The 25,954-nt window shown below is 48.4% G+C and overlaps 7 protein-coding genes across 7 annotated transcripts; 5 read left to right on the forward strand and 2 right to left on the reverse strand.

The window, feature by feature from the left end:
• Positions 1–311: 311 nt before the first annotated feature.
• On the forward strand, positions 312–2,122 carry B0T23DRAFT_361178 (major facilitator superfamily domain-containing protein; the record flags this gene model as incomplete). Its single annotated transcript, XM_062836277.1, has 1 exon — positions 312–2,122. The coding sequence occupies exon 1, from the start codon at positions 602–604 to the stop codon at positions 2,120–2,122; it is 1,521 nt and encodes a 506-aa protein (XP_062692344.1). The 5' UTR covers positions 312–601.
• Positions 2,123–3,561: 1,439 nt separating this feature from the next.
• Positions 3,562–5,686, forward strand: B0T23DRAFT_444413 (uncharacterized protein). Its single transcript, XM_062840896.1, has one exon. The coding sequence runs from the start codon at positions 3,695–3,697 to the stop codon at positions 5,321–5,323; it is 1,629 nt and encodes a 542-aa protein (XP_062692345.1). The 5' UTR covers positions 3,562–3,694; the 3' UTR covers positions 5,324–5,686.
• Positions 5,621–8,472, forward strand: B0T23DRAFT_177827 (heterokaryon incompatibility protein-domain-containing protein). Its single transcript, XM_062833026.1, has one exon. The coding sequence runs from the start codon at positions 5,917–5,919 to the stop codon at positions 8,137–8,139; it is 2,223 nt and encodes a 740-aa protein (XP_062692346.1). The 5' UTR covers positions 5,621–5,916; the 3' UTR covers positions 8,140–8,472.
• A 36-nt stretch (positions 8,473–8,508) lies between these two features.
• Positions 8,509–10,287, forward strand: B0T23DRAFT_177840 (P-loop containing nucleoside triphosphate hydrolase protein). The gene is made up of 3 exons (XM_062833027.1): positions 8,509–8,783; positions 8,845–9,488; positions 9,552–10,287. Exons 1-3 carry the CDS (start codon positions 8,650–8,652, stop codon positions 9,941–9,943), a joined length of 1,170 nt encoding a protein of 389 aa, XP_062692347.1. The 5' UTR covers positions 8,509–8,649; the 3' UTR covers positions 9,944–10,287.
• On the reverse strand, positions 10,214–11,934 carry B0T23DRAFT_318138 (major facilitator superfamily domain-containing protein; the record flags this gene model as incomplete). The annotated part of the gene is made up of 3 exons (XM_062835055.1): positions 10,214–10,551; positions 10,615–11,122; positions 11,185–11,934. The coding sequence occupies 3 exons, from the start codon at positions 11,932–11,934 to the stop codon at positions 10,214–10,216; spliced, it is 1,596 nt and encodes a 531-aa protein (XP_062692348.1).
• A 1,179-nt stretch (positions 11,935–13,113) lies between these two features.
• B0T23DRAFT_405887 (uncharacterized protein) lies at positions 13,114–14,463 on the reverse strand (the record flags this gene model as incomplete). The annotated part of the gene is made up of 4 exons (XM_062839059.1): positions 13,114–13,630; positions 13,696–13,796; positions 13,855–14,238; positions 14,317–14,463. The coding sequence occupies 4 exons, from the start codon at positions 14,461–14,463 to the stop codon at positions 13,114–13,116; spliced, it is 1,149 nt and encodes a 382-aa protein (XP_062692349.1).
• A 9,127-nt stretch (positions 14,464–23,590) lies between these two features.
• On the forward strand, positions 23,591–24,874 carry B0T23DRAFT_405888 (uncharacterized protein; the record flags this gene model as incomplete). The annotated part of the gene is made up of 4 exons (XM_062839060.1): positions 23,591–23,713; positions 23,775–24,188; positions 24,294–24,394; positions 24,490–24,874. The coding sequence occupies 4 exons, from the start codon at positions 23,591–23,593 to the stop codon at positions 24,872–24,874; spliced, it is 1,023 nt and encodes a 340-aa protein (XP_062692350.1).
• Positions 24,875–25,954: the final 1,080 nt, after the last annotated feature.

Raw genomic sequence — 25,954 nt, forward strand, 5'->3', positions numbered from 1 at the left:
GTTATTGTTGTGAGTCGTGTTGATGTTGATGTTGAATATTGATGTTACAGTTAACTGTATGGTGTCTGTCGTTAAATCCGGACAATCACCGAGTGACCGACGCCGCCGCCGCCGCCGACCAACCAACCCAATCAACTGAATTCTTGGGAAAGGGCTCATTCAGGGTTCCATAAATGAATGGGACGCGTCATACGAAGAATGATGGCGACAGGGTTAGCGGTGACGAGATACATACTATGTACTGAAAATTGATCATCGCCGGTTCGGCTCCGAGCGGAGAAGGATTCAAAAGTTTGAGTCAACGTCGGAGTCAACATCGTAGAGTCAACATCGTCGTCAGTTTCTTGTATACTTTCTTTGTCACGAGATATTTTGAAAATATTCTTTAACTCTTGATTTTTATTTATTCGCCATTGACTCGCCGACTTTCACAATTATCTGCCATTCTCCCGTCATTCATCCATCTCTTTTTCATACATCAGTCAACTACCTGGGTCACACCCGGGTACGACACCCTACCAACACCAACACGACCACCACCATCTCAACCCACCAAACCTTTCACAGAATCAACAACCACACAACGAACCAAGCCTTCAAAATGCCTCCAGAACAGCCCACCACCCCAACAATAACCACCCGCCTCCTCTCCCTCACCGGCCTCCCCTCCCTCCTCTCCACCCCCCGCGACGCCCTCCTAATAATCCTCAACCGCACAACCCGCATGCTCTCCTACGGCGCCTCCTCCCTCATCCTCGCCCTCTTCTTCTCCTCCTTGCACTTTTCCGACACCCAAATCGGCCTCTTCATGACCCTCACCCTCGTAGGCGACGTCCTCCTCTCCCTCCTCCTCACGCTCATCGCCGACCGCTTAGGCCGCCGACGCACCCTGCTCATCGGCGCAACCATGATGATTTGCTCCGGCACCGTGTTTGCCACATGCGAAAATTACTTTGTGTTGCTAGCGGCGGCGGTGGTGGGGGTGATTAGTGCGACGGGAAGCGACTTTGGGCCGTTTAGGGCTATTGAAGAGAGTATGGTATCTGAGTTGACGGAAGCGGAAACGAGGGCGGAGGTGTTGGGGTGGTATGTTGCTATGAGTAGTGCGGGGAGTTGTGCGGGGACGGCGGTTGCCGGACGGGTGGTGCAGTGGTTGGTTGAACACAGAAAGTGGGAGGGGAGGGAGGCGTATCATGCGGTGTTTTGGGGGTATGTGGTTATGGGTGTTGTTAATGTTGCGGGGGTTTGGGGGATGACGGAGCGGTGCGAGTTGGGAGGGGGCAAGGGAAAGGGAAAGGGAAAGGGGGTGCAGGTGCAGGTGCAGGTGTTGGAGCCGGAGACGGATGCGACGAGGGAGACGGAGCCGTTGTTGGCGGCAGCGGGGCCGTCGGCCGCTGTGGGAAGGGAAGAGAGGGGAGAGAGGGAAGAAGAAGAAGAAGAACCAAAGAAAAAGGAAAAAGGATGGTTCAAGGTGGAGATTTCCCGGTCGACACTTTCCGTCATGCTCATTCTTTGGGCGCTGCTCATGGTCGACAACCTCGCGGATGGTATGGTCTCCATGTCTTGGACGACGTACTACATGGACCAAAAGTTCCATTTACCCAAGTCGATGCTGGGCGACTTCCTGTCTGTCGCTTACTTCCTTGCTGCTCTGTCGTCCGTCTTTGCGGGACCAATGGCTCGACACATTGGCCTGGTCAACACCATGGTGTTCACGCACATTCCATCCTCGGCCGCGGTGCTCTTCTTCCCTCTGCCCAAGAGCGTCACGGCGACTTTTGCCTTGCTGTTGGTCAGAGTCGGGCTGAACAACATGGACCAGGCGCCAAGGGCGGCGCTGATTGCCGCGGTGGTCAAGCCTGAAGAGAGGACGGCGGTCATGGGCATCACGGGGACTTTGAGGACCCTCGCGTCGACTATGGGACCGAGTGTCACGGGCGTGTTGGCGGACGGAGGAAGGTTTTGGGTGGCGTTTGTGGTGGCAGGTGCGCTGAGGTTGACGTATGATTTGGGGATTTTTACCATGTTTATCAATATCAAGTTGAACAGGCATGAAGAGGGGGAGCAGCAGGTGGCAAGGAGGGAGGGGGACGAGGAGGAGGTTGAGCGGAGGAGGGAGTGATATGGCTTTTCGAGGAACCCAAGAATGTATCAGGCCGACGATATTAAAACAGTGTAAAGATCTCTCAATAGCATCTAGACTTAGACTGCAAACCAGCCCTTGTCGTAGGGCATATGTATTACTTCTCCCAAGACAACTTTCGTGGCAAGCTGGTAGGTTGGTGCAGCGGGCACGTTCGCGTGGTCCCCACTCCTTCCTCCTGTGTCCCCCGGCTCTCTTGTACGCTATGCGTTCGAACCCGGTAGCTGTAAGTCCGCATTTTTTTTTTTTTTTTTTTTTCACATTTTCTTTTTTTGCACATTTTCAGGCTTTTATAACAGCTCTTAGAAGCGCTTGCTCACTTGCGAGTTCACCTGCGACCGTATGGGTTCAATTCAACCCCGTTGAGTGCCGTCGCTGTTGAAGTTGCCTGGAGCAGGAAGCTGGGCGGTCGTCACCTTTTTGCGTCCGGAGATAAAAGTCCATTCACTTGTGGTTATAGTTCTCCATGAAACTCCTTCAGCCGCTTGGTGTGGCGATGGTCTCTAACATCCTTCTCCCGTCAGCCCGTCTCTATGCTCGACACAATAGCGCCGTAGTAAAGTAGTAGTGGACAATATATACCCGAGCAGAAGCCTGCCTCTGTGTATATACCCAGGAGCCTTAATGGTTAGTGACCCGTTAGTACAAGTCGAATCATCTTGAAGTATACCTTGAAGTCATATCAATACCGACACCAGTTCAAACTCGTTCACTCAGTCAAGTCGACCGGGCCCTTTGTGTTCGACGAAACTAGCTGAGATCCAACAAAACCATCCCCCTCATCACTTCCCAAAACCTGAGCTTCATCTCTCCACTACACAGTAGAAGGACTCAACCTAACTACCCGTACAAAGCCACGAAATCTTTCGTACCGAGGTAGTTTCCTTCATTTTATCCTCTCACCGATCTTTCCTCCACCCTTCCCCTCCTCGTCTCGTCTCGGAACCAAAAGGGATCCTGCATGACCCCCCTGCCTGCCGTCTTCCTTTGTCCTACTTGTCCTACTTGTCCCACTTGTCTCGACAGCCTTACAAAACGACCCTCGCTGTTTGCTTCCTCTTCTTCTTCTGCATCAGTTTACGCCTACCGCCCCTACAGGCGTAACATAACACAAGGGGAACCTGACGCCTTGCCTTGGGAGAGAGGGGGGTTCACAATGCGGACCTTGGTGAAAGGGGATGATCGAGACATATCTACCTACCTGCCTAGGTCGGCGGTCAGGCTACTTGCATGCATGATTCTGAGTGTACGATGCTGTCAAAGGCTGTGTTCATGTTAAATGGACGGAGAGGTCCGGTGGTGCCCGGTGGTGGGGCATGAACCGTGGTTCGAGGGTGCGATGTCTTGCCTCTTGGACTTTTGGGGGGTGGGGATTGGGATTGGGAAGTATAAGAGATGCAGCGTTCCGTCGTTTTGGTTCGCGGGACTAGATGTGGATTGGGATTGTAATGGGGTATATAGGTTCAGGGTATCACTTGAACCATTACCGTCACTGTCATCTCCATTTCGCTTTTTGTCGTCTTAAAGAAAGAACCTCGTCCAAAAGTCCCGATGAACGGCTTCCGCCACCTAGCCCACGAAGCAGCTGGTCTGCCCACCTCCAACCTTGACCTCGACCACAACTCTGATCCCGACACCTGGCCGCCTATCCTCTCTTTCAACAACTCTGAACCGCTCATCCAGGAATTCGGTATCGTCTCCTGGCCCGATTCCACTTTCACCTCCTGGGGCATTTCCACTATCCCCCAATCTCTCCTCAAATCCCGCGCCCTCGAGGACTTACTCACGAAACCAACCCCACTTCTACCTCTTCCCCCCTCCACTTCCGGTTCCTCCTCCCGCCCTCAACCCCCATCGTCTTCCAAACCCCCTTCAATCTCCAGCACCACCACCACCACCTCCGCTGATATCAAACCCAAACCCAACCCCAAAGCCTTCCTCCGCCTCCTACACATCCCCCACTCCCCCCACCGCTCCTCCTCCCTCCTCATACCCCCTCCCCTCCTCCTCCTCCTTTTTCGCCATCTCAACCTCGACCCCCACGCCCTTTACCTCCACCACACCCACACACCCGGCTTGCACGTTCTCAACTGCCACAGCCACAGCTCTACTTCCTCTTCTTCCTCCCAGGGAAAACTCGGGCCGTCAGATGAACAGACACAAAGGTTCTACATGCGCTCCAACGACGTTACCACCATCTGGAGCTACAACGTCTTGCGCAGAGTTACACTGGGTATCTGTCTAGTGGACGAAAGGATGAAGTACAAGTTTGCCGTTGTCAAGCATCATATTTGGGAGTTCCGAGATGTGTTGGCGGGTGCGGGGGGGTGTGTGGTGGTGGTGGCGGATGTGGCGAGGGGTGTTGTTTGGAGGGGTGATGATGTCTCTGGACAAGGGGGGAGGGAAGAAAATGGGAGGGAGATGAAAATGAAGAACGCCAGGGATGGGGAAGAAGAACAACAAGGGGCAAAGGCCTCGGATGAAATATACACGGACGCAATGGAATTGTCGCCGGTGTTGATGGAGACGCTGTCGAGACGGTGTAGAGAGCTGGGAAGGGTGGTCACCAAGGCGCAGGAGGCCAAGTCGGCGCTTAGATTGGCGTTGCGGATGGCGAGGCAGCTGAAGGGGCGGAAACTTTGGCGAAGACTGACTTTTGGTGCTGATGCTGTGGATCCTGTTACGGAGGAAGCGAATGCCGAGATTCGTCTTGTGGTTCGCGAGCTTATTATTCCTCAACTTAAAGCTCGTATCTTTGGTTGGACTTGTCGCCAGAAAGAGGCAGTGGTGTGGACCAACGTGCTTATGGCGAGAATCTCGCGCACTGATGCATCTACAAACCACCGAGAGGCCTCCTCTATGCGTGTCATAGCCGTCATGACCATGGCTTTTCTGCCGGCGACTTTCTTTGCTACGCTTTTTGCGTTGCCGGCTTTCAGGTGGGAGGCTGTCGACGGTTATGACTCTCCGGGTCGAGGGGGCGGAGAAGGCGGAGGTGGAGGTGGTGGAAGAGGAGAAGGAGACGGGGTTGTTCAAAAGAGTTTCTGGATCTGGGTAGCGTTTTCGGTACCCATGACGGTGGTGGTGTTTCTGGTTTGTAGTGTCACAAGCTCAACGTGGTGGCTGGAATGGCGGAAGGAGTGGTGGAGGAAGTTGCGGCCTAGGAGAAGGAGGTGGTGACTTGCTATTCGGGGCTGTGTGAACACTCAGCTGTCTAAGGGCTTTGCGTCCTTCAAATATTTTGATCCGGGCATAGATGCCGCTTATTTTCTCCAGAGCACATTTTCACTTTAGTCTTTCTCCATGTGTCATATGGCGACCCCGTGTCTGTCCAATGAAGTGTACCCTATACCCAAATCAGCGTCATGTTTGGAAGCGTATCCCTCGCTTTGTTATCTGAGTTGTTGAAAACGACTCCATTTTCGAGACAGATAGCAATGTCGAGTAGCGACGTTGAGATTTCGTGATCATGGTATACCCAATGAGCTGGAAGTGGGTATTTTTGAGGCTCAGCTGCGCCACGGCTTTAGTTGGGGCTGATCTTTTAACTTGCCTAACTTGTGAGTGTGTCACAGCGGGGTCCCACGGGATTTTGTGCTGTTGGCGTGGATATAAGTAAGGTTGGGCCGAGTCATCCCCAATCTTCTCCTTCAAAGCCTCACAGTCACCCAGGACTTTGAGGTTGCATTGGGCTCTTCAATGAGCCTCTTCAAGCCGCAGCTGTTTCTGTCACACAACTCGCATACCGCTCAAATTTTGTCTGAACCACAACGATGCCACTTACCTACACGCCGAGGGACCGCGACTATATCCCTCCACCAGGTCAAGAGGTCGCCCGACTCGAGACTCACCATGATGATCTTTTCCAAACAACAGACACACCACGCCGAGCATGGAATCGGCCGCTAGACCTTCCACCGGAAGATGCGACCCTTGGTCTCTGCGCCCGGCACCGTCTCATGGACCTCAGACGCGCCGATTTTGGACCTCGGCCATTTACCCAGCAACTTCCTCCAGAATGGCATCTCGGGACCTATGATGAGGTAGCGGCACGGCGATCGTGGTGCAAGTTGTGTCAGCTGATTGCTGAAGTTTGCAAAGATATCGCTTGGACAGATCAGGCTGATATAGTCATGAGCTGGGTCGGAGACGTGCGGTGGAAGAAGAAAGCTTCGCCCAATCATGACCTGTCTGACGGAGTAGGGGGCATGGAGACGTGGGAAACATTGAGGCTCACGGTTCGGTCGATTATGATCGGAAGAGCGCCGGCATTTACACCTTTCGACCTCGTGCCGATTGGCAAAAAGGGGGAACTATTCCAAGGGAGACTTCTCAACCAAGGTCAGATCGATGTAGATCTTGTCAGGACCTGGCTGAAATCTTGCAGGGAATGGCATGGAGCGGAGTGCTCCCACTGGATGAGACAGCAGAGTGCATTACCCACATTCTTCCCATTTATCCGACTCATTGACCTCGAGGAGAAGTGCTTGGTCGAAAGAAACGATCTTGTACCGTACGTGGCACTGAGCTACGTCTGGGGTCGGGTGAAAGTCTTCAAGACCTGTGAAAAAGATATCGACAAGCTGAGGCTTCCTGGTGGGATAGAGAGAAACAAGTCATTGTTCCCGCGCTCGATAAGGGACGCAATGACGCTGGCGCAAAGAATTGGATATCGTTACATCTGGATCGACTCCATCTGCATCATCCAGGACGATGACACCGACACCTACAAGAACCTTGATAAAAGGTACCAAATAGGGCAGATGGGAAAGATCTACCAATACGCGGACCTTAGCGTAGTGGCTGCCAGTGGAGAGGATGCGAACGCTGGTCTGCCTGGGGTAGAGGCTGGGACGCGGGAAGCCAGACAGAAAGAAGTCAAGATATCACAAGACCTTGGCATTGTGAATCGCTCTGTTGCCTGGCCGGATGCGCTGCTTAAAACAACATGGGAGGAAAGAGGATGGACGTACCAGGAGCGCATTCTGTCCCTGCGCTACATGTACTTTGTCGATGACACGGTACACTTCCAGTGTCAACAAGCCACTTGGAGTGAAGACTTTGCGGCCGAGTGTCGGGACCTGGACTTGACCGCCGCTGACCAGGTGGTAAACTTCAGTATTGTTCCCAGTGAAGTTCCTCCCACGGTTGCGTTGCGGCCTAATTTGAAGTTCCAGCACAAGCGATATCCCGAGCTGGTAGGGCAGTACACATGTCGCAATATGACATTCATAACCGACCGTGTGAATGGAATCCAGGGTATCTTGAACGTGATCAAAGATCATTTCTCTTCTCAGAATGTCGAGTTTGTGCACGGGATGCCCACGGGTGAGCTCCTGCATCCGGGGCTTCTTTGGCGACCACGACGGGAGCCGAAGAGAATCCATGTGGATGAGAAGACAGAAAGACCCCTGTGGCCAAGTTGGGCATGGGCCGGGTGGACAATACCAGTCTACTACGACTCTGGTGCTGACTTTTCGGCCAACAGCACTGGTCGATATCAAACAGAAATCAGCCTTGGCCTGGACCCCTACTTTTTACACCTGAAAGCTCGCCTCGCCCGGTTTAGACTCATGATTGAGGACCGAGGCAATGAGGATGCGGTCCCCGCACTACCTCGGGTCCGGCCAACACGGTTGACGCGGTATGCCATCACATATGTGACGAATCCTGAGGGAGGTGATCACGAGTGGATTGGATCAATATGGTTGTCATGGTCCCACCGGAAAAAGTTTGTTGAACAACGGTTGAGTCTTGTTTCAAAGGTTACACACGAGTTCATCCTTCTTTCGGACGCAGACGGGTTCGAGCAAGAGGAACTGGTACAAGCTGCAACAGCCGAAAAGAGAGCCGTGGTCAACGTCATGATGATCGAACGGAGGGATGATCCAGGGACAGATGGTCGGGTTCGTATTGAGCGTGCGGGTGTGGGTCGAATGTACAGAGACGCTTGGGATCGAGTTGAAGAGAAGTGGGAGAGGTTTGAGTTGGGTTAAGAGGGAGGGATGAGGCCGGTTGACGAGGGGGTCACCTGGTCGGGCATCCTCAATATTGGCGTCGCGACCCAGAACTGTGTGCCTGAACTTTGTTGTATGTAATCGATGGTCCGATTCTTTGAGGAAAGGGGGAAGATGAACTGAGTTCTATGAGTATATTCCATACTAGAGAACAAGGAGAGTGAAGTGAAGGTGAGCCTTTGAGGTTGTAAAGTTGAAGAAACTGAACGGATGAAGAACAGTTGAGCTTCACCAAACTGTGGCTCAGGTGTCAGTGCTCCACTAACAGTGTGTGGCTCGGCGCCCAAAACCAATTAACCAGCCACACGAGGGGCCTGTTGCCTGACGCGTCTGTCCTTCCTCTCGACGCGTTTTCCCAGATTAACTTTCCCGGCATCACCAAGTCAAAAACACCAACAAACGACGAATTCCACGTCGGCGCAAAACCTCCAGAGTAGACTTCGGATCACATCAGCCTCGAAATCAGCAACTCAGCCCAATTCTACCACCATGTCGGACTTTGAAGACGAAATGGACATTGATGTCCCAGTGTCCAAGGACGTCATGTTCGCCGCCACCAATACGGCCAAGGGCAAGCGAAGCGCCGCCAATCTGCCCGTTGAAGCAGAAGACAGTCTCCCATGGTAGGAATCGCCCCCTATTCACTTTAGTCAACCCATTCAATGTCTAACCAGCCTGTGACAGGGTCGAAAAGTACCGCCCCGTATCTCTCTCCGATGTGTCTGGCCAACAAGACATTCTCGCAACCATCAACAAGTTTGTCGACACGAACCGACTCCCTCATCTCCTATTCTACGGTCCCCCCGGTACCGGCAAAACATCGACGGTTCTCGCCCTGGCCCGACAAATCTATGGCGCCGCCAACATGCGCCAGATGGTGCTCGAGTTGAACGCTTCCGATGACCGTGGTATCGACGTTGTGCGCGAGCAAATCAAGACTTTTGCCTCCACCAAGCAGATCTTCTCCCTCGGCTCCTCCTCTTCGCGCTCGGGGCTGGCTGGTTTCAAGCTCATCATTCTCGACGAGGCTGATGCCATGACGTCCACAGCGCAGATGGCCCTCCGTCGCATCATGGAAAAGTACACGGCCAACACTCGCTTCTGCATCATTGCCAACTACTCCCACAAGCTCAGCCCCGCGCTCCTGTCGAGATGCACACGGTTCCGTTTCAGCCCTCTAAAAGAAAAAGATATTCGTGTCTTGGTGGACAAGGTCATTGACGAGGAAAACGTCAAGATTCTGCCAGATGCTACCGATGCGCTGGTGCGGTTGAGCAAGGGTGATATGCGTCGGGCACTAAACGTTCTACAGGCTTGTCACGCGTCAAGTAAGTGGTGGTATCCTCGTCTCGCCTTCTGTTGCGGGCCTCAAGCTAACCCAGGTCAACCAGGCACACCACTTCAACCAAAGAACGCCCCCAAGATCGCCGAAAAGGACATTGTACGGGAAACCATCACCATTCGAACCATCTACGACTGCGTTGCCGCCCCACCACCCGACGCCATCAAAAAGATCCTCAGCACACTTTTGAGCACGAGCGACGTCACAACCTGTCTGTCGACTATCAACACCCTCAAGGTTGCACAAGGTTTGGCCCTTGCCGACATTATCACCGCTCTGTCGGAAGAGATCGTCAAGCTGGAAGTCAAGCCGCAGGTCATGATCACATGGCTTGATGAACTTGCCAAGATTGAGCATCGGGTAGCGAGCGGAGCCGGAGAGGTGATCCAGACTGGTGCGGTAGTGGGTGCGATACGGAATGGTGTAGAACTGATGGGATAGGGTTGTTGTTGTTGAGAGTCAAAAGCAAAAAGCTTCTCGGCGTTGTTTTGTCTGCATCTATGGTTCGGAGTTTAAGCATCTGGCGTTTGGGCAATCGATCAAATTTTACCTTCTTCGACTGAAGTTACCGACTCCTATTTTACACCATTGAAATTATGCCCCTTTCTTCCTACGGCAGGGTGATATCACAACGAAGAGCTACGATACGGCAAGAAATACAGATGGATAAGTAATCACTACTTATCTCGATACTAGCTAATCCTTCTGAGCTCAGTAGATATACCTGAATCCCACTGCTCTCCTATCACCCGACGCCGCAACAGCCGCAGTCTCTGGGTTCTCAGCCTCTTCTGCCTCGGCCTTCTCCAGCTTCTTGTTCTCCCATTTGTGCAGGTAGCGCAAGAACAAAGCCAACAATCCCACCAAAATGCAGATTACAGAATTCGCACTACCTCCGGGTATGTACTGTGGCGCCGCCGATGCCGGGTACATGTACGACCCGTAAATACTCGCCGTGTTTCCAAACATGTTGGCAATAGCCACAGCAGCCGAGCGCTTGACCATAGGACGAGGGAACGAGTTGGCAACCCACGACAGGATGATTTGATCTGGGGTTTGTTAGTCTCATCTTTCACCAGGAACTACGATAACCCAACAAAAAGACTACTCACAAGAAGAAACTGCTCCCATGGGCATCAAGAACATGGCAAAGAACCTTGCTCCCACCTTGGTCGTGCCCGTCGCCACCGCATTTCCTACCGCGGCCAGCAACATCAAGAAGAAAATGTGCAAGCTGCGATCGCCCGTCTTGGAACTCGTCCACGTCACACAGACGGAGATCAAGAAGGTCGCGAACCACACGGGAGCCGTCAACCACAGCGTTTCGATCTTGCCGTATCCAAGAGTGCCCACGATGCTGGGGAAGAAGTACTGGAATGTCTGGCTGAGCAAGGACAAGTGCTGCAGCAAGACAAAAAGGTATAGCCGGTAATCCTTGAGCGCCAGCTTCAGCCCGTCCCAGACCGAGCGACTGTTTTGGTCGTCCGACTCGTTGATATCAGCCAACAAGCGCCACGAGGCATACGCCCGCTCCTCCTCGCTCAACCAGCGCGTGGTGTTGGGATAATCGGGCAGGACAAACGCAGCGGCGACGGCCACGGCGACAGTGATTGTTCCTTCCTGTTGTCGTCGTCTCAGTCAGTCCCCATCCCTCACCATCCTGTATCACAGGGAAAACTCACAATAATAAACAACCACCGCCACCCACTCACTCCCCTCGCCCCCTCCAAATTCCCCAACACCCCCGCCCCAATCACGCCCCCAAACATATTCGCCAACGCATTCCCACTATAGAAATACGCCATCCGCTTCGTCAGTTCCGCCCGACTATACCAACTACTCATCAGAAACACCGCTCCGGGGAAAAACGGCGCCTCGACAATCCCCAAACAGATTCGTACCACCAGCAAATGCGTAAACTTTTGACTGGCGGCATTACACGCACTCACCGCTCCCCACAGCGCCATTGCACTTGACAAATAAATCGATGGCCGCAGTCGCGTAATCAGCATGTTGGATGGCAACTGCATGAGTAAGTAGGCAACGAAGAAGATGGACGTGGCGAGATTGAAGTCTGTGCCGGACATGCCGAGGTCGGTCTCCAGTGTCCCCTGGCGCGCTTGAGCGAGGTTGGACCGGTCGAGGAAGTTGAGGAGGTACATGAGGATGAGAAAGGGGAGGAGGTGTAGGTCGATTTTGCGGAGGAGGGTCTTGTTGGTGTGTTGGTGCCATTTGGGGGAGGCGGAGGTGAATTTGGCGGTCCAGGGGTCGTTCAGCGATGTCGGGTGGAGGTTGTTGGATTTGGTGGGGGATACTAGGTCGAGTTCGTCTTTGGAGGGTTCCATGCTGGATTTGGGGTTGGGAGGTGTTGTGCCTGTGCCTGTGCCTGTCGTGGAGGGCTTTGAGGTAGTGGTGCTGGTTGGGAGGCCCATTTTGAGGGCGAAGGATGGGTTAGAGGTGCAGGAGGAAGAAGGGAAAAAAGAAGGAGTGTGGTAGAGGACGTGGTCGATGATGGTGGACAGGACTGAAAAGACGGGAAGGAGTGGTTGGTTGATGGCTACACCATTCCTGCCTAGTGATGAGCTAGAGGTATTATCTCTTTCTCTCTTTCTCGGCTGTCTGTCTGTCTGTCTATCTCAAGTCGTACAAGGCCGCAAGCTCAACGAATAGGGCAGATGCTTGAGGCGGATGACAGGATACACCGACAGGGACGCCGACGGTATATGTAGCCTGCGTCATCATCTATTCATCCGACGGAACCAGCCATCTGGCTCTCTTCACCCGGATATCGTCTGGCATACATACCATGGTTTCACCTGGTCATTCGACATTTACTCAGGGACGTTCCCCCCCCAAAAAAAAGCCTATGATGACAACCGGTGCCGATCACTTTCTGGAATGGCTTCCCTTTCTTACCCCCCACCTAACCCTATTTCCCCTCATTCTCCCCCAACCTTTACCCGAGATTTTACCCAAAGCAGGGCAGGAAGACAGCCGACATGAAGTTGCCAAGCCTGGGGATGGAAGCGCTATCGAATCTGAGGACATTCATAGCTTCTCGTTCGTGGAGGGTCGGTAGACTAGGGCGATTGGGTAAAGACTGCTGGTTGGAGTATCTCGTCTTATGTATGGCTGAACTGATGGCTCATTGGTGGTCACTCTGTTGGAAAGCATGGCATGACTGAACCCGGGGAAAGGTGGGGAATTACCCCGGATTTTGCTCCCCAATAGCTTCAACACTTGGCTCGATTGGGGAAATCCGAGGGGGTAAGGCTGCATAGCCCGAGACTCTTACCCCGCGCCATGGCCCCGGATTCGCGACGATCCCATTCCATCTTGTCCCCCCAAGCATCTCACGTCCCCTTCCCATCTCAACGCTGCCGGAGATAAGCTTCCTCTCACTGCTGCTACGGCGACCTTACAGTGTGTGCCTGAAACCGAGTTGGGAGCAAAACGTACCACATCACCAAACCCCGTCCGATCGGAAGTCTATACCCAGACAGATTCAAAACAGACGACCAACTGCCGCTCGGGTTACACGTTGAAAGCACTGAAAGAGGGATCTGACATACATGTTGACCTCCTTGAACACCCACCACTGCCCCCGGATATCAGTTTTCACCTGGCCCAGATACACCAACGTCACAATGACCTCGGCATTCCCCCTCGTGTACCTCTCTGGGTCTATATTGTACGCTCACGTGCGTCTTGCGCACAATGGTTCCTGATTCGTTGGACTCTGCGTCCTGGCTGTCATGTTCTGCCACACTTTCAGCCTCGAGAATGGCAACAGCATCCTCCTCTCGAGCGCCGCCATGTTTCGTCGTCGTAAAGGTGCTTGAGCTTCCGAGCCGAGTGTGCGGGTGCCCCATGTCAGAGGCACCGTTACTACTACTGTCTGCAGCCATGTTCTTCAGCGCCAACGGCATCTCGACCCTTCCTTTGCCGTCCACAAACTTGTGCAGCAACGGGCGCAAGAAAGGGATACAGGCGGCGATGATGGTCATGCACACCTCCGTGATCCCAAACACTGCCTCGCGTCCGAGGATATACGTGTTAGGCATTCCCGTACCCCCAAAAACGGCCTTCCAATGGTCTTTTGTCTTTAGTGCTGCTAGGATACTGGAACTATAAAGCGCAGTTCAATGTTAGCAACAGCATACGACGACGTGAGCAGGCCACCTGTCACTTACATGAATCCTAGGCTCATAGCGCAGATGAGACCGATCTTTTCTCGCCGCTTCATTTCCAAGTTCCACAGCAACATGGCGGGCACAAAGGATAAACAGAATTCCTGTGATACTTCCTGTCAGTTCAAAGAGCTAACATATCCTCCAGCGGAATTTACTCACAACGACAGCCCCGTGCATCAAGACGGTGAGAGCCAAGATCTTGCCGACCTTCTCAGGGACACAATGGTCATGATGCAGCGGGTCTTTTCTCCGATAGAAATTACAATCGACAAATCCCAGGATCGATGTGCCGACCACCAAGATAGTCGAGTGAATCGCCACCACCCACAGAGCGATTTTCTGCCACCGCTTCGAAGAGACTCGAATCAAGGTGATGAAGAAGGACAGTTTCGACAGGCCTGCTGCGTTGAGAGCCAGGAACAGTGCCGTGGGCGTCCAGGCGACCAAGGTGGGAACTTTCTTCATGTCGAGCTTGGCAGGAGGAATTCCCAGCCCGTATTGTGTTGACCAAAGTATAATAACGGTTTGACCAAACAAAAGAAACTTTGACAAGGTCAGTCACGAGTGTTAGTACTAACGTTTCTGACGACACTGGAGAGAGAGAGGGTGTTGTTGACATACCCAAGAAATGATCAACAGATAGTCGTCTACAAAGAATTTGGCCTGTTTGAGTCGCTTGCAGTAGAACCTCAGGCATGCAAAGACAATAGATAAGATGAGGAAGGGGATCGTGGCGGCGAACAACGCCGGTATCATGGTCTTGGACATCTTTGAAACTGTCGTTGACTCTACTCTGCGATGAGTATGTCTGAGTCTGATGGTTTTGCAAGGGGCACGTCAAATGTTGTTGGCCGGCACTGACTGATGTTTCCAGAAGATCAAAGGTGTCAAAGACAACGAGTAGGTACCCACGATCTTTATAATCAAAGTCAGTGAAAGCAGCCCTACCTCTACCCATCTCCCATGCTGTTAATATTCCATCAGTCCGTCTGGGAAGTTCCGGTGCAATGAAGCTACATCATGAAGCTCATTGGCTGGCAAGTCCTTATCCATCCATGGGGTTCACGTCTTGTTTGCTACAACGAGTTGAAGATCGGGCCTAGCCAGTCAGTCGGTTAGCCTTTCTCGCCTTTACCTGATAGATATGAAAAGGGGGGGAGGGCGGCTGTCATATTTTACTTGTCGACGAAACCTGCCGCACCGTTGAAGAAGCCGATTGTATGCAACTCACAAACTCCCGCAACCGTCGAATGTGAAGAACTGATCTGCGGACTCGCTCGAGGACTGGAGCCGAAGAACAAAGCGAACGCCATCGAACCGGGCGTTGTGGCGCAAAAAGAAAAAAAAGGGCCGCTCGATGGCCGGATTGCCGCCTTCTCATGAAGAACGAATGCCGTGCGTGGGCTTGCATTCTCCAAGCAAGCCACAAGAATAACAAAGTGTTCAATCAGATGGCTACCTACCCATCCATAATCTCAGAACGACAGTGAGCGGCGGCGAGCTTAGCCTGATGCGATGGGGGTGGTGGACATATGTAGCAAACAAAGAACTGTCGACAGCCTACACAGTACAACATCTACCATCCTTCTACATTTCTTTTGTCTTGGCCCGTTAACGCAACGCCCACTACTTACTATATCCCTATGTAATTATTCTTCGCAACGACCTTCCATAATCACACATGTCTTTAAGCGCGGCCAAATGCGCCAACAATAGCCGAGCAAAAACAATATGACCACATAGACTAGGTCAGGTATGCACCGTCACAGCAAACCTAACTCTAACCAAATACCTGAAAACCTTGGTTGTTGCGCGATCGTCCAAGACGGCTTGCTGGCTGCAAGGGATAGAACGCCACGGCGATGATTGGGTGTTGTGAAACACACACACACACACACACACCAGACACCCCGCGCGCCGCGGTCCCGACCGGAGTTGTCGGTTATTGCGCTGGCCTCCCTCAGAACAAAGTGTGTGTACCATGAGCAAAAGAAGCAAAGTAGTCCTGTTCCAATAATATTACCGAGCATCTCAACGGCCGCTGGTCAAGTGATTACATACATGTAGGTAGGTACTCCAATTCAATTAGTACCCTACATATATCACCGTTACGATCCTCTGTATTGAACTCTTATTATAAACACCAGGATCAAGTCCGATTCCACCTCCGGGTGTTGACCTGTGCTGTCTCAACCTAAATCTCAAGGACCAGCCAGTCTCTTGTTCCTCTTACTATACAACTTCCAACGACTGTCCAACATACGACTTGAACTACACCGGTCCAGGATAGATTAGTATAGTACAACTGGTATTTGATACCTACCTACCTTACCCTTACTCTAACCAATTATCCTAACGATGATTCTACAACTAGCTAGCTTACTTCACTTCCATCAAAGCCAGCCAGCCAGCGAGCGCTAAATTCAATCCCTCCGCCACTGTCTGGTCATGACGGCTCGCGGGCCGTTCGTTTTCTCATACATGCATTGGGAGTTATATTCATTGGATTGTAGTAAACCTTCGAGTACTGGTAATGCCTACAAGAACCACGACCGCAGCAGCTCCAGCTACCTCTAGGTAGGTAGGTATGAAACAAAGAGCGTCAGCCTGATATACTTAGCTTACCTGCTGGTCTGGTACTTTCTTTCTTTGACTGCCCGGACACTAGGTACCTAACTCTACTGCGTACCTAAGTAGATTCGTCTTGATATTTCTTTTGCTCGCCGCCTTCCCAGGCCTTTCCTCTCCTCTCGCCCAGACCAGCAGACTATAAACGAATTCGGTCCGTTGGCAGGTATATATGTCGATTTTACTCTACTCACTTCGAAGTACAGCAGCATGCCCGAATGGCTGGTAAATGTGCCGTTACGTAGGTAGGTACTTACGTAGTGTGAGACAAAAGCCTTCCCGGTGTCTGTCTGTCGTACAAGATCTCATGTGCAGGTTAAGTTGTGCGGACCTGACCGCATCGTAACATATGTATATTATGTCGTGTAACGGTTGCACAAAGATGACTGCGTGAGAGCCGGCCGGTGTCTGGTAGGTATGGACGGGAGGGAGGCTTCGTTCGGGGTGTGGCAGTTCCGTTACGGTGGTGGTTGTCTTGATTACTAAGGTACCTCTAGAGTCATTTTTTCTCTTCTTTTTTGCGGTAACCCGCGCGCTTGTTTTCCTATGCAGGAAGTTGGAAATAGCATAACCATTGAAGACAAGTCAAGTGATCTGCGTGACTTTCTGCTCACGAAGACGGCGCCTGGATACGGGCACATTCCCGGTACGCGCTAGAGTTAGCAGGAATATCTTCATCAATCTCAAGGGAGTTAAAACGCGGTGGGTACGCTTGCGCATGAACGGTGCAAAATGCAACTTCTAGAACAACCCTCAGGTAGGTTCGGTACATAGGTATACGGTATCCTTGCCAGAATCGATGCCTTGGGTAGGCTTTTAATTGGGTAAGAACGCACGCAGTCATTTATCCCCCAAGAACAGGGACCTGTTATATGAACTATACACTTGCAACAGATATGGTTTAGTTCAACCGGTACCTATGCTCTCGATAGTCAGACGCTGTCGATAGACCGCGGGGTTCCAAGCTTCATGGAGCCTGGAAACTTCCGTTCCCGGGGTTGGACTGGATTCGAGTCAAGAGAGACAAGAGGGCTACCTGGAGGTACTGCTTCGTATAAAAGGAACAGGCAAACATGAACTATTTCGAAGTGGCTGACTACTTGCTTGCGGGCTACCTATTGGCTGGGGGTAAGCAAACAAAAAATTTTTTGGGAACGACGGCCCAGCTAGCCGAACTTAGGTGCAGTCTGCAGACTCTGTAATCGCGCGGAATATGCCGGGTCCTGGGGGAAGTCACCTGCCATTAAAGTACCTTGTTTCGGTATCGAAGACTAGAATCATATAGGCGCGAAGTTGAAGCTTTCTCCGCGAGATATGATCCTCGAGATGATGGCAAGTTCCGGAGACTCTTTTTCCCTCCACTGTCCCAGAAATTATTGAAGCAGTGTGATGACCGCAAGGAAAACAAAAAGAAAAATGACAGCCCTCTTCGGCGCCATGCAGGCCATGGTTTAGTATCCCCCCGCCTTTTTGAGTGTGTGTTGACGGACCTGTGACTTGCAGACGGAGAGAAGTACTCCCAACATTGTGTATTATTAGCGAGGTGAAGAATTCGCTGGGTTGCTGAAGATCTGTCTATCTGGCTCACCTTGTTCGGCTTGTTGCTGCTGATGCCTCGGAACAAGCCGCAGATGACCATGTGCTAACTCGGGTGGCTAACTGTTGACAGGTTTTAAGAAGTCACCCACGGCTGGTGATGGCAAACATCAACCCGGTACTGAACGGCAGGGGGATGGATATCGATAGAAGTTTGGTGTCTGCTTCGGTCCCGGAAATGCTTCTTCGGTCGAGCATAAGATGGCTGGTCGCCTCCCCCTCGGCGCCAATCCAGTCCTGGGTTGGGCTTTTTGACAAGAAAGCCCCGCAGCATTATTGCATTCTCAACGTTTTCCCTAACATGTCTTCAAATTGCCTTGGAAAGAAATCAACCCAGCCATTAGGCCATCATTGTGTGTTGCATGAGCTTGTGGCCGAACCTGAAACTGGACCAAAATTGACGACAATGATACCAAGTTGTGGATGCGGCAGATGGTAACAGCCCCCATCTCCATCTCCCGTATCTGTAGAATTCTGGCTCGCTTCATTTTCTCTTCGCCAATCGCTCTTGCGTACAAGCCCTTCGTGATGGAAGTCTCTTGTCGGGATATTATTGTATACGAACCGGACACCGATGTGTGCGGGGAGGGCCGAACTGTCACGCCATGTGCTGACGACATGGTAGTTGAGATCGGAAGTCCGAGGACGAGAACGGACCAGAGAGTTGTGTGTGAGGGCATTATAGGAGACAATGGATGACAGAGGTTCAATTACCTAGCCGTGGCAGTCGTTTGGGGGAGGATGCGCCCTGGGTCTGGAAATTCCGCGCGATCAACTCGCCTTGTTTGATGGCCAAAAACAGTCATTGAACTGCTCTCCAGCTACCCCAATCAATATAGGGCCATGCTCGAATCAATTTTGAAGTCGACATGAAGATGATTTTGTCTCCAAACCCGATGAAGGTTGATGATATTGCTGAGTGTCTCCCATGGTTTGATCTGTTGTGGAAGATGGAAAACCAAGTTCAAGAGCTCGCTCGAGTGGAAGCGTTGACGGAGGAAGACGAAAACTAAAAATAGCGGGGCCCGAGTTCCTTGGCTCAATAAGCCTGTTGACGTCTATGGTGAACCGAAAGTCATCCGATTAAGAACGAGTATTGAAGCACTTTCTAGGTGGCTGGAACTAGGAAGGATTGAATAGCAGAGGAACAGAAGGTAAGCGGCAGCTAGTGGACTTACACCAAGTGTCCCGGAGCCGAGTCTAGACGGATAGGTCGGCCTGACCTATATCCGATTGGGGCTCCGAAGCCGGGTCAACGCCGGACTAGGTAGCCCCGAACCTATTTCTACCTACCGTAGTTTTCTAGATATTTCTAGTGATAAAATTTGAGGTGGTCTACTCGTACTGTCTAAAAGGTCTTGTCGGACTGTACCCCACCCACCTCCGACCAGCAAAAGTATTCTTTCGAAAATTTCGCCAAGATTCCCCGCAAAATATAGGTATTACATTCTTTCATAACCTGACATGCGACGGCCCAAACTCACACTCATTTACCGGGCATTTTACAACGCACTTTACAACGTACCTTACAAGGTATTTAGCAATATAGTCGTATATTACACTCAATTAAGCAATTCGATTAAACGATCAATTAATTTATATTAATCTATATATTTATAATTTACGTGATTTTTATCGTAAGATTATACACTCTAATTATTAACGAATCTCCTTTATTAAATTTAAATACTAATTTAAATACTAATTAGCATACTAGTAGCGTAGCCTCCTCTACCCCGTATAGAACTACCTCCTCTCCCTCCTCTCTATATATTACTATAAACGCAATTTCGTCCTCTATTTTATATACTAATTTAAAATTAGCGGTAATTAGTCGTATCCTCTACCTCTAAATTAACCCCCTCCTAACTAAATACTATTCGTTATATATTTAATTATATTTGTATTAATACCGTAGGATTACGATTGCGGGATAATTTTAATACCGGGCGTCGGTTGTGAATATAAGGGGGTTATAATATTTATATACGCGCTAGCGCTATCGATAAAGGAGGTTATATAGTAATAGGTATAATAAATCGGGGAATTCGAAGATCGGGCGTAAATAGCGTATTAATACGAAGGCGGCTTTTCTAATATTTAATATAATTAAAGTTGTAGTATTGTAAATACTAATTATCTTTAATAAAACTCTTCTCCAGCTATTAATATAAGTAAAAATCTTCTTTATTTAGAATTAGAGGGTTAATACAGTTAAAAAGTCGTTCCAAAAGTATATAAGAATAGGGCATACTATATTACCGGGCAAAAGAATATATATAAAATAGTAAATTATCGGAATAAAGGTTGCGGTTAGTTAGTACTACTCCTAGAATAATACGATACTAATTTAAAACTATATTTAAAATTCTCCAATAAATATTATAAAATACTATATCTATCTAATGTTTATTTATAAATTTACGTTTAAGGCGGGTTCTCTAATTTTATAGTAATTTTATAATCGAGGTTTTTATAGCCTTAATTATTTTAAAAGATTAGGCAATAATGTAATTAATAAGATTATTACCTATATTAGAAGGATAATTAATATATAGGGTTTAATATAGGAGGTAATATAATATATATATTTAAGAACTATTACTTACTTATAACGATAAATCCCTTTAGGTAGTAATTAATTAATTTGATTAGTAATATAGTCCTAATACTAAAATTAAACTACTTATTAATATAATACGCTAACTAATTCTCCTTTATTAATATTAAAATATACTCAATATAATAGAGGATCTCGTTTTACTACGCAAAAAAATTCATAAATTTCTTATAAGCAATATAAAAATCATTAACCGTAGTAGCGTAAATAACGTATACCCAAAGATTATATAATCCCTGCCTTAAATATTCTACAAAAGGCGGAGTGGAACTAATACGGTTATCGCTATTAGTAATACAATTTAGGCGTTTAATAATAGTATAATTTAGGGGATTAACCTTATCTTCGTTAATATTAATATTATTATTCTAAGAGGGCCGGTTTTACCTGGCCTTTTATACCTATTAATTAGCGGCAACTATTCGGGTGATAGCGGCGGTAGCTGTTTTACTCTATTTTTCCCTAACCTTCTTAACGAAGTTCTTATTAATATAAAAGATATAAAATTAGGATTTTACCTAGGGATAAACCTTCTTAATAGAAATTCGTATTATAATATCGAAATTAGTAATAGTAATAAAAGGGGGGCTAGCGCCAATATATTAATAACGAATATTAATTTATATTATTAACTATTCGAATCCCTCTTATATTTCGGTATTAATAAGGCTAAAAGCGTAGTTAAAAATATAATTAAAATTATTTTTACTAATAATTTAAAAAAAGAAGAGTCCCTTATTATTAGTCTTATATATATTATTATATATCTAAATTTAGGGGTTGAATTTCTATTGCTCCTCATACTATAAATAAATCTAAAAAAGACTATATAATTTAATATATTTATTATTAATTTATTTAATAGTATACTAAACGCCCTACTTATCAAATTCTTTAAGAATTACTTAAAAGGGATTATAACTAATAATTACCTCCCTCTTTAAAATATAACGAAGGTTCTTAAACTATCTCTTAATAAAAATAAGGCTAAGGAACTTTACGCACACATCTTTAGCAATCTTACGATTTATAATAGCGGGTCTAGTAAAGTATATACGTACGAAAACCTTATACTCATCTTTAAAAACACTACGGATTTAAGGGATAATACCGGGGGGGTAATTATAATAATCCTCTTTTAATATAAAAGTCTATTTATAATTATATATTACTAACGACTTAGTATACCTCTTCTAAGGGCAATCTCTTTTATTAATTGAAATTAATTGAGAATATTCTTTACTATAGCGAATAGGGCTAAATAAATATTAAAAATTAATTCTAATTGGACTAAAGCCGTCGGTAATATAATTAGAAGAATACGTTTTAATATAACTATAGCTTTAAAATACGCTCTATTAATATAGTAATATTTCGAAACTTTTAAAAATATTGTATTAGGTCGTAAATATAAAGAATATAATAGGTTAGGGATTAATAACTTTATTACCGTCTTTATTATTATTGTTAGACTCGCTATTACTAGAGTTATTAAATTCGCTAGAATTACTAGAATCGCTACTTAAGGGAGTTTTACACAATTCGATTTTAATTTAGGTAAATATAGGCTCGATTAGGGTAGTACTTGTTAATTAACTAGGATCGCCCGCACTACAGTCGTATATGGATTAGGTCGCTATATTGGCCATTTGTATTATAATTAACTAGAGAAATATATTAAAAAGTAATATACTAATCTGTACTATTAATTAAATAAGAACGCTTTATTAATTTAATAATAATTAATAATACGTAATATAGTAGATTAACGAAGGTAATAAGGGTAGTAATATGAATTAATAAATAAGGTAATACAATAAAGTATATACTAGAATAATCGCTAAGTTAGATTGGCTGGTCTGGGTAGCTAGTATAGTACGAAGGTAGCTAGTACAACCCTCAGATGGGCGTAATGGGTTGAAATCTAGGAGTTTGGCGGGCGAGGTACGAGCGGGACTGGTGGTGGGTGTGCAGGGTTAGGGTTGGACGTGGGAGAAGGGGTGGGGTACAGTCCGACAAGACGTTTCTAACAGTACGAGTAGACTACCTCTAAAATTTTACCACAATGAACGGCCATACTCCTATTAAGCTTTCCATTCATTTCAATCTCTTTCTAAACCCCTACTATGGGCATCTCCGTTACCTTCTTCTTCAATTGCACTTTTTCAGTAATCCGGAATCCAATGCTGGGTGAAAACGGTCACATGAGTCTTTTTATCTAGTCTTTCTATATGTGTACTTGCTCATGGCTGCGCGCAGCTGGCTTGGACAGGTTCGTGTAGGTTGAAATGGATGTCGAGGAAGACGGCGAAGAACGTGACTGCCGAATCCCCGAAGTGGAAGAGTTGGTAGGTAGTATGGCGCGCCCTTAACATGGATATTCTCAAAGGTACCTAGGATAATCGGAAACACCAAAAATTGGGACTACTATTAGGAGACCCGACCGGCCCTCTTCGAGATTGAGCATGTAAGTTCATTCGTCAACATTGCAAAACAGACAGAAACGCAACACTTCAAAGTTGTAGGCAAATTTGCAAACCTACTACAGGTGCGTTGATCGTCCTTCAACCAAAGATACCAATATCGACTTTCTGATGTCCAGAATGCAGCATTGTCGAGAAAGCGCTGAGTGATAACGAGTTGTGGCTTGGGATTGCCAGTTTGTTTGTTTTTGGTCTTTTTGAGGAAAAATCAACATCTTCTCAAACAAAACCCATTTTGTCCATGTGAAACTTGCTTGCAGTATCTCCAGCAATGAGGACAGCTTATGAATATGCAGATCGACTGGGAGATGCGCAACCCCCTTTCACTTATGGCTTCGGTCTCTCTCAGGCAACTGAATAACGGTTTTTGAACCGTTCATCTTATAAGGCACCGTGTTCATGGTTGTTTGGGTTTGAAGAATGGGTTTGTTCGAACCTCCATGCCCAGTTCTCTATTCCAAGCACTGCAAAAAAATTGTCTTGACTCTATCACTTACGGTCTTCATCTGCTATGATGCCTCAACCACTCGGGGATACGGGCAGGATGGTCGAAACTGCAGTACCTACCATGGCTAGCAGCACGATTATCTTTCACCTCATTGCCACTATTTGCATGTCCCTACGACTCTACTCCAAGCGTCTCTCAAAGACCAAGTACTTCCTTGACGATTGGGTGCTACTTTTTGCCTGGGTAAGAATGTCTCTCCCACCAGAGCCTGAAGAACGCCCAAAGCTAACATGTAAAACAAAAGGTTATAGCCACTGCCTACATCGTCCTCGCCCTCTACGACACCAAATACGGGCTCGGCTTCCACACGAGCGACATTAAAAGTTTAGGCAAAGAAATTTACTTGCCAATGTTTGACAAGAACCACATGATTCAACTTCCGTTGTTGTTCACAGGCATCACCATCTGCTGGGTTCCCAAGCTCTCGTTTTTCATCACGCTTCTTCGGCTGGTGAGAAACAAGACGCAGAAGACGGTGCTTTGGATCGCTATGACCACCAGCTCCGTCTTTCTCTTTTCTCTTTTCATCGTTCAGCCCTTTGCCCAATGCGGGAGCGTCTTGGTCGCGCTCTTGAATGAGGATGATAGTAAACACTGTGTTCCGCACAACATAACCGTACCCATGACTTTGGCTGCGTATGCTTTTGCTGCTCTTACGGTAAGCTATTCCGACATTTCCCTTTGTTTGTCCTTGAATATGATACCTACACATGGTCATTATTCAGTTAACTTCCGTTGCTAACACCGGACGACTATCCATAAGGATCTCCTTCTCTCTATGGTCCCAACACTCGTGGTATGGAAGCTTCAAATACAGCGCCAGCAAAAGATTGCCATCATCTGTGCTATGAGCACAGGATGTCTGTGAGTTTCCTCTTTTTCCAGCGTGTCCATCAAGGTGCCTAGCTTGAAGAAGTAGCAATCGCCAGTCGTTAACCCACCGACCCCCATGTCTCCAGAGCTGGCATCGTGGCAATCCTCAAAGTCATAAAAACCTACGAAACCTTCTTTCTCGGCCAACAAGAACTCTACGCAGCCGGCCTGGGAATCGCTTTGAACTCGGTCGAAGTCAGCTGCACAATCATCGGGGCCTCCATACCCTTCATCCGACTTTTGGTGCCTAAGTTGACAGAGGATAAGAACAAGAAGAAGAGGCATGATGGGGAGGTCGTGGTCATGGGTGTTTTGCAGGACGACAATAATCAGCAAAGAAGAAAGGAGGTGCCTGTAAAGTCGTGGTATGGGGGGTCGAGCGGTGGTTCCACGTTGAACGGGCTGTATGATACCAGGTATTCGAAGAATGATGATTCGGTGGCTATTTTGGAGGTTGAGAGAGGGATGTAGGACTACCTAAGGTGGAAGGCAACCAAGGGATTGTGAGTTGGAGCATGTCAAGAGGATGCCGGGGGAGGTATCTGACCTGGACCGATGGTGTAGGGAACAGAATGTTGAAGTAGGTTACAGGGCTTTTAGCGCTTACGGGAATAGCCTAGGTCGCCGTAGGGCTGTGCCTGTTTGTGACGTGATAGCGCTGCAGGCCCCATCTGCCCGTCTCGGGGCACCTCATCTACCTCTATGTCGACGGGATCACGGCTCCTCGAACACCAACAATCGGGCACCAGACCATAACCACCTAACCCCTCAAAGCGTCATTTCATCGGTAAGTCATTATCACAGAACCAGGGCTCGATATCACCGTTTCTCGGTTGCTTCCCGGATCTTACAATGCCGACTGGACCGTGAATTCCTCCTTTCCAAGGGCCATTGTTCACTCAAAGCGACCGGCAGGCCGAAGGTTAGAGGTAGCACTTTCTTTCTGTAACCTGCTTGCGTGACACTTTTATGGCTGAATAGTCCCTTCTTCACATTTCAGGACATTCGATCGAGTCCACCTCCCTCCGACAATCACTTCATTGATCACGACTTTCGTCTTCATACCCGTCCCCAGATAGGGGAACATCGGGAGCAGTCATCACCTCGAGACAGGCACGATCAAGTCAGTACATACCACAATCACAAGCGTTATTCGCATATCCAGAAATCCGACTAAAAAGCAAAAGAAGATAGCAAAAAAAACCAACAAAAAAAACATACAACACCTGGGATTCGCTGGTCGTCACCGACCCAACTACTAGTCAGGCCCTCACTGGCTTATCTATGGGAGAGCGGACGGGATCCCGAGTTTTCCAGTGGGTATGGTCGTATGTGTTTGATATGCCTTGCTTGTTTGCCTATAACAGCGGTTAGATCTCCCTTGGGTCTGTCCTTTGCCAGTACCATTGAAGTACATCAATATTAAAGGCCGACGCAGTTAGCTGAATCTAGTTCGACAGTTTACTTGGGTACCTCCATACTTGGTATACCATCTACAAGGCGGAGGGAAAGAGCATAACGTGCGAACAAAAACGTATTAAACACCAGGCT

Source organism: Neurospora hispaniola (genome assembly GCF_033458365.1).
Source record: "Neurospora hispaniola strain FGSC 10403 chromosome Unknown B0T23scaffold_5, whole genome shotgun sequence".
In the NCBI taxonomy this organism is placed as follows: domain Eukaryota; kingdom Fungi; phylum Ascomycota; class Sordariomycetes; order Sordariales; family Sordariaceae; genus Neurospora; species Neurospora hispaniola.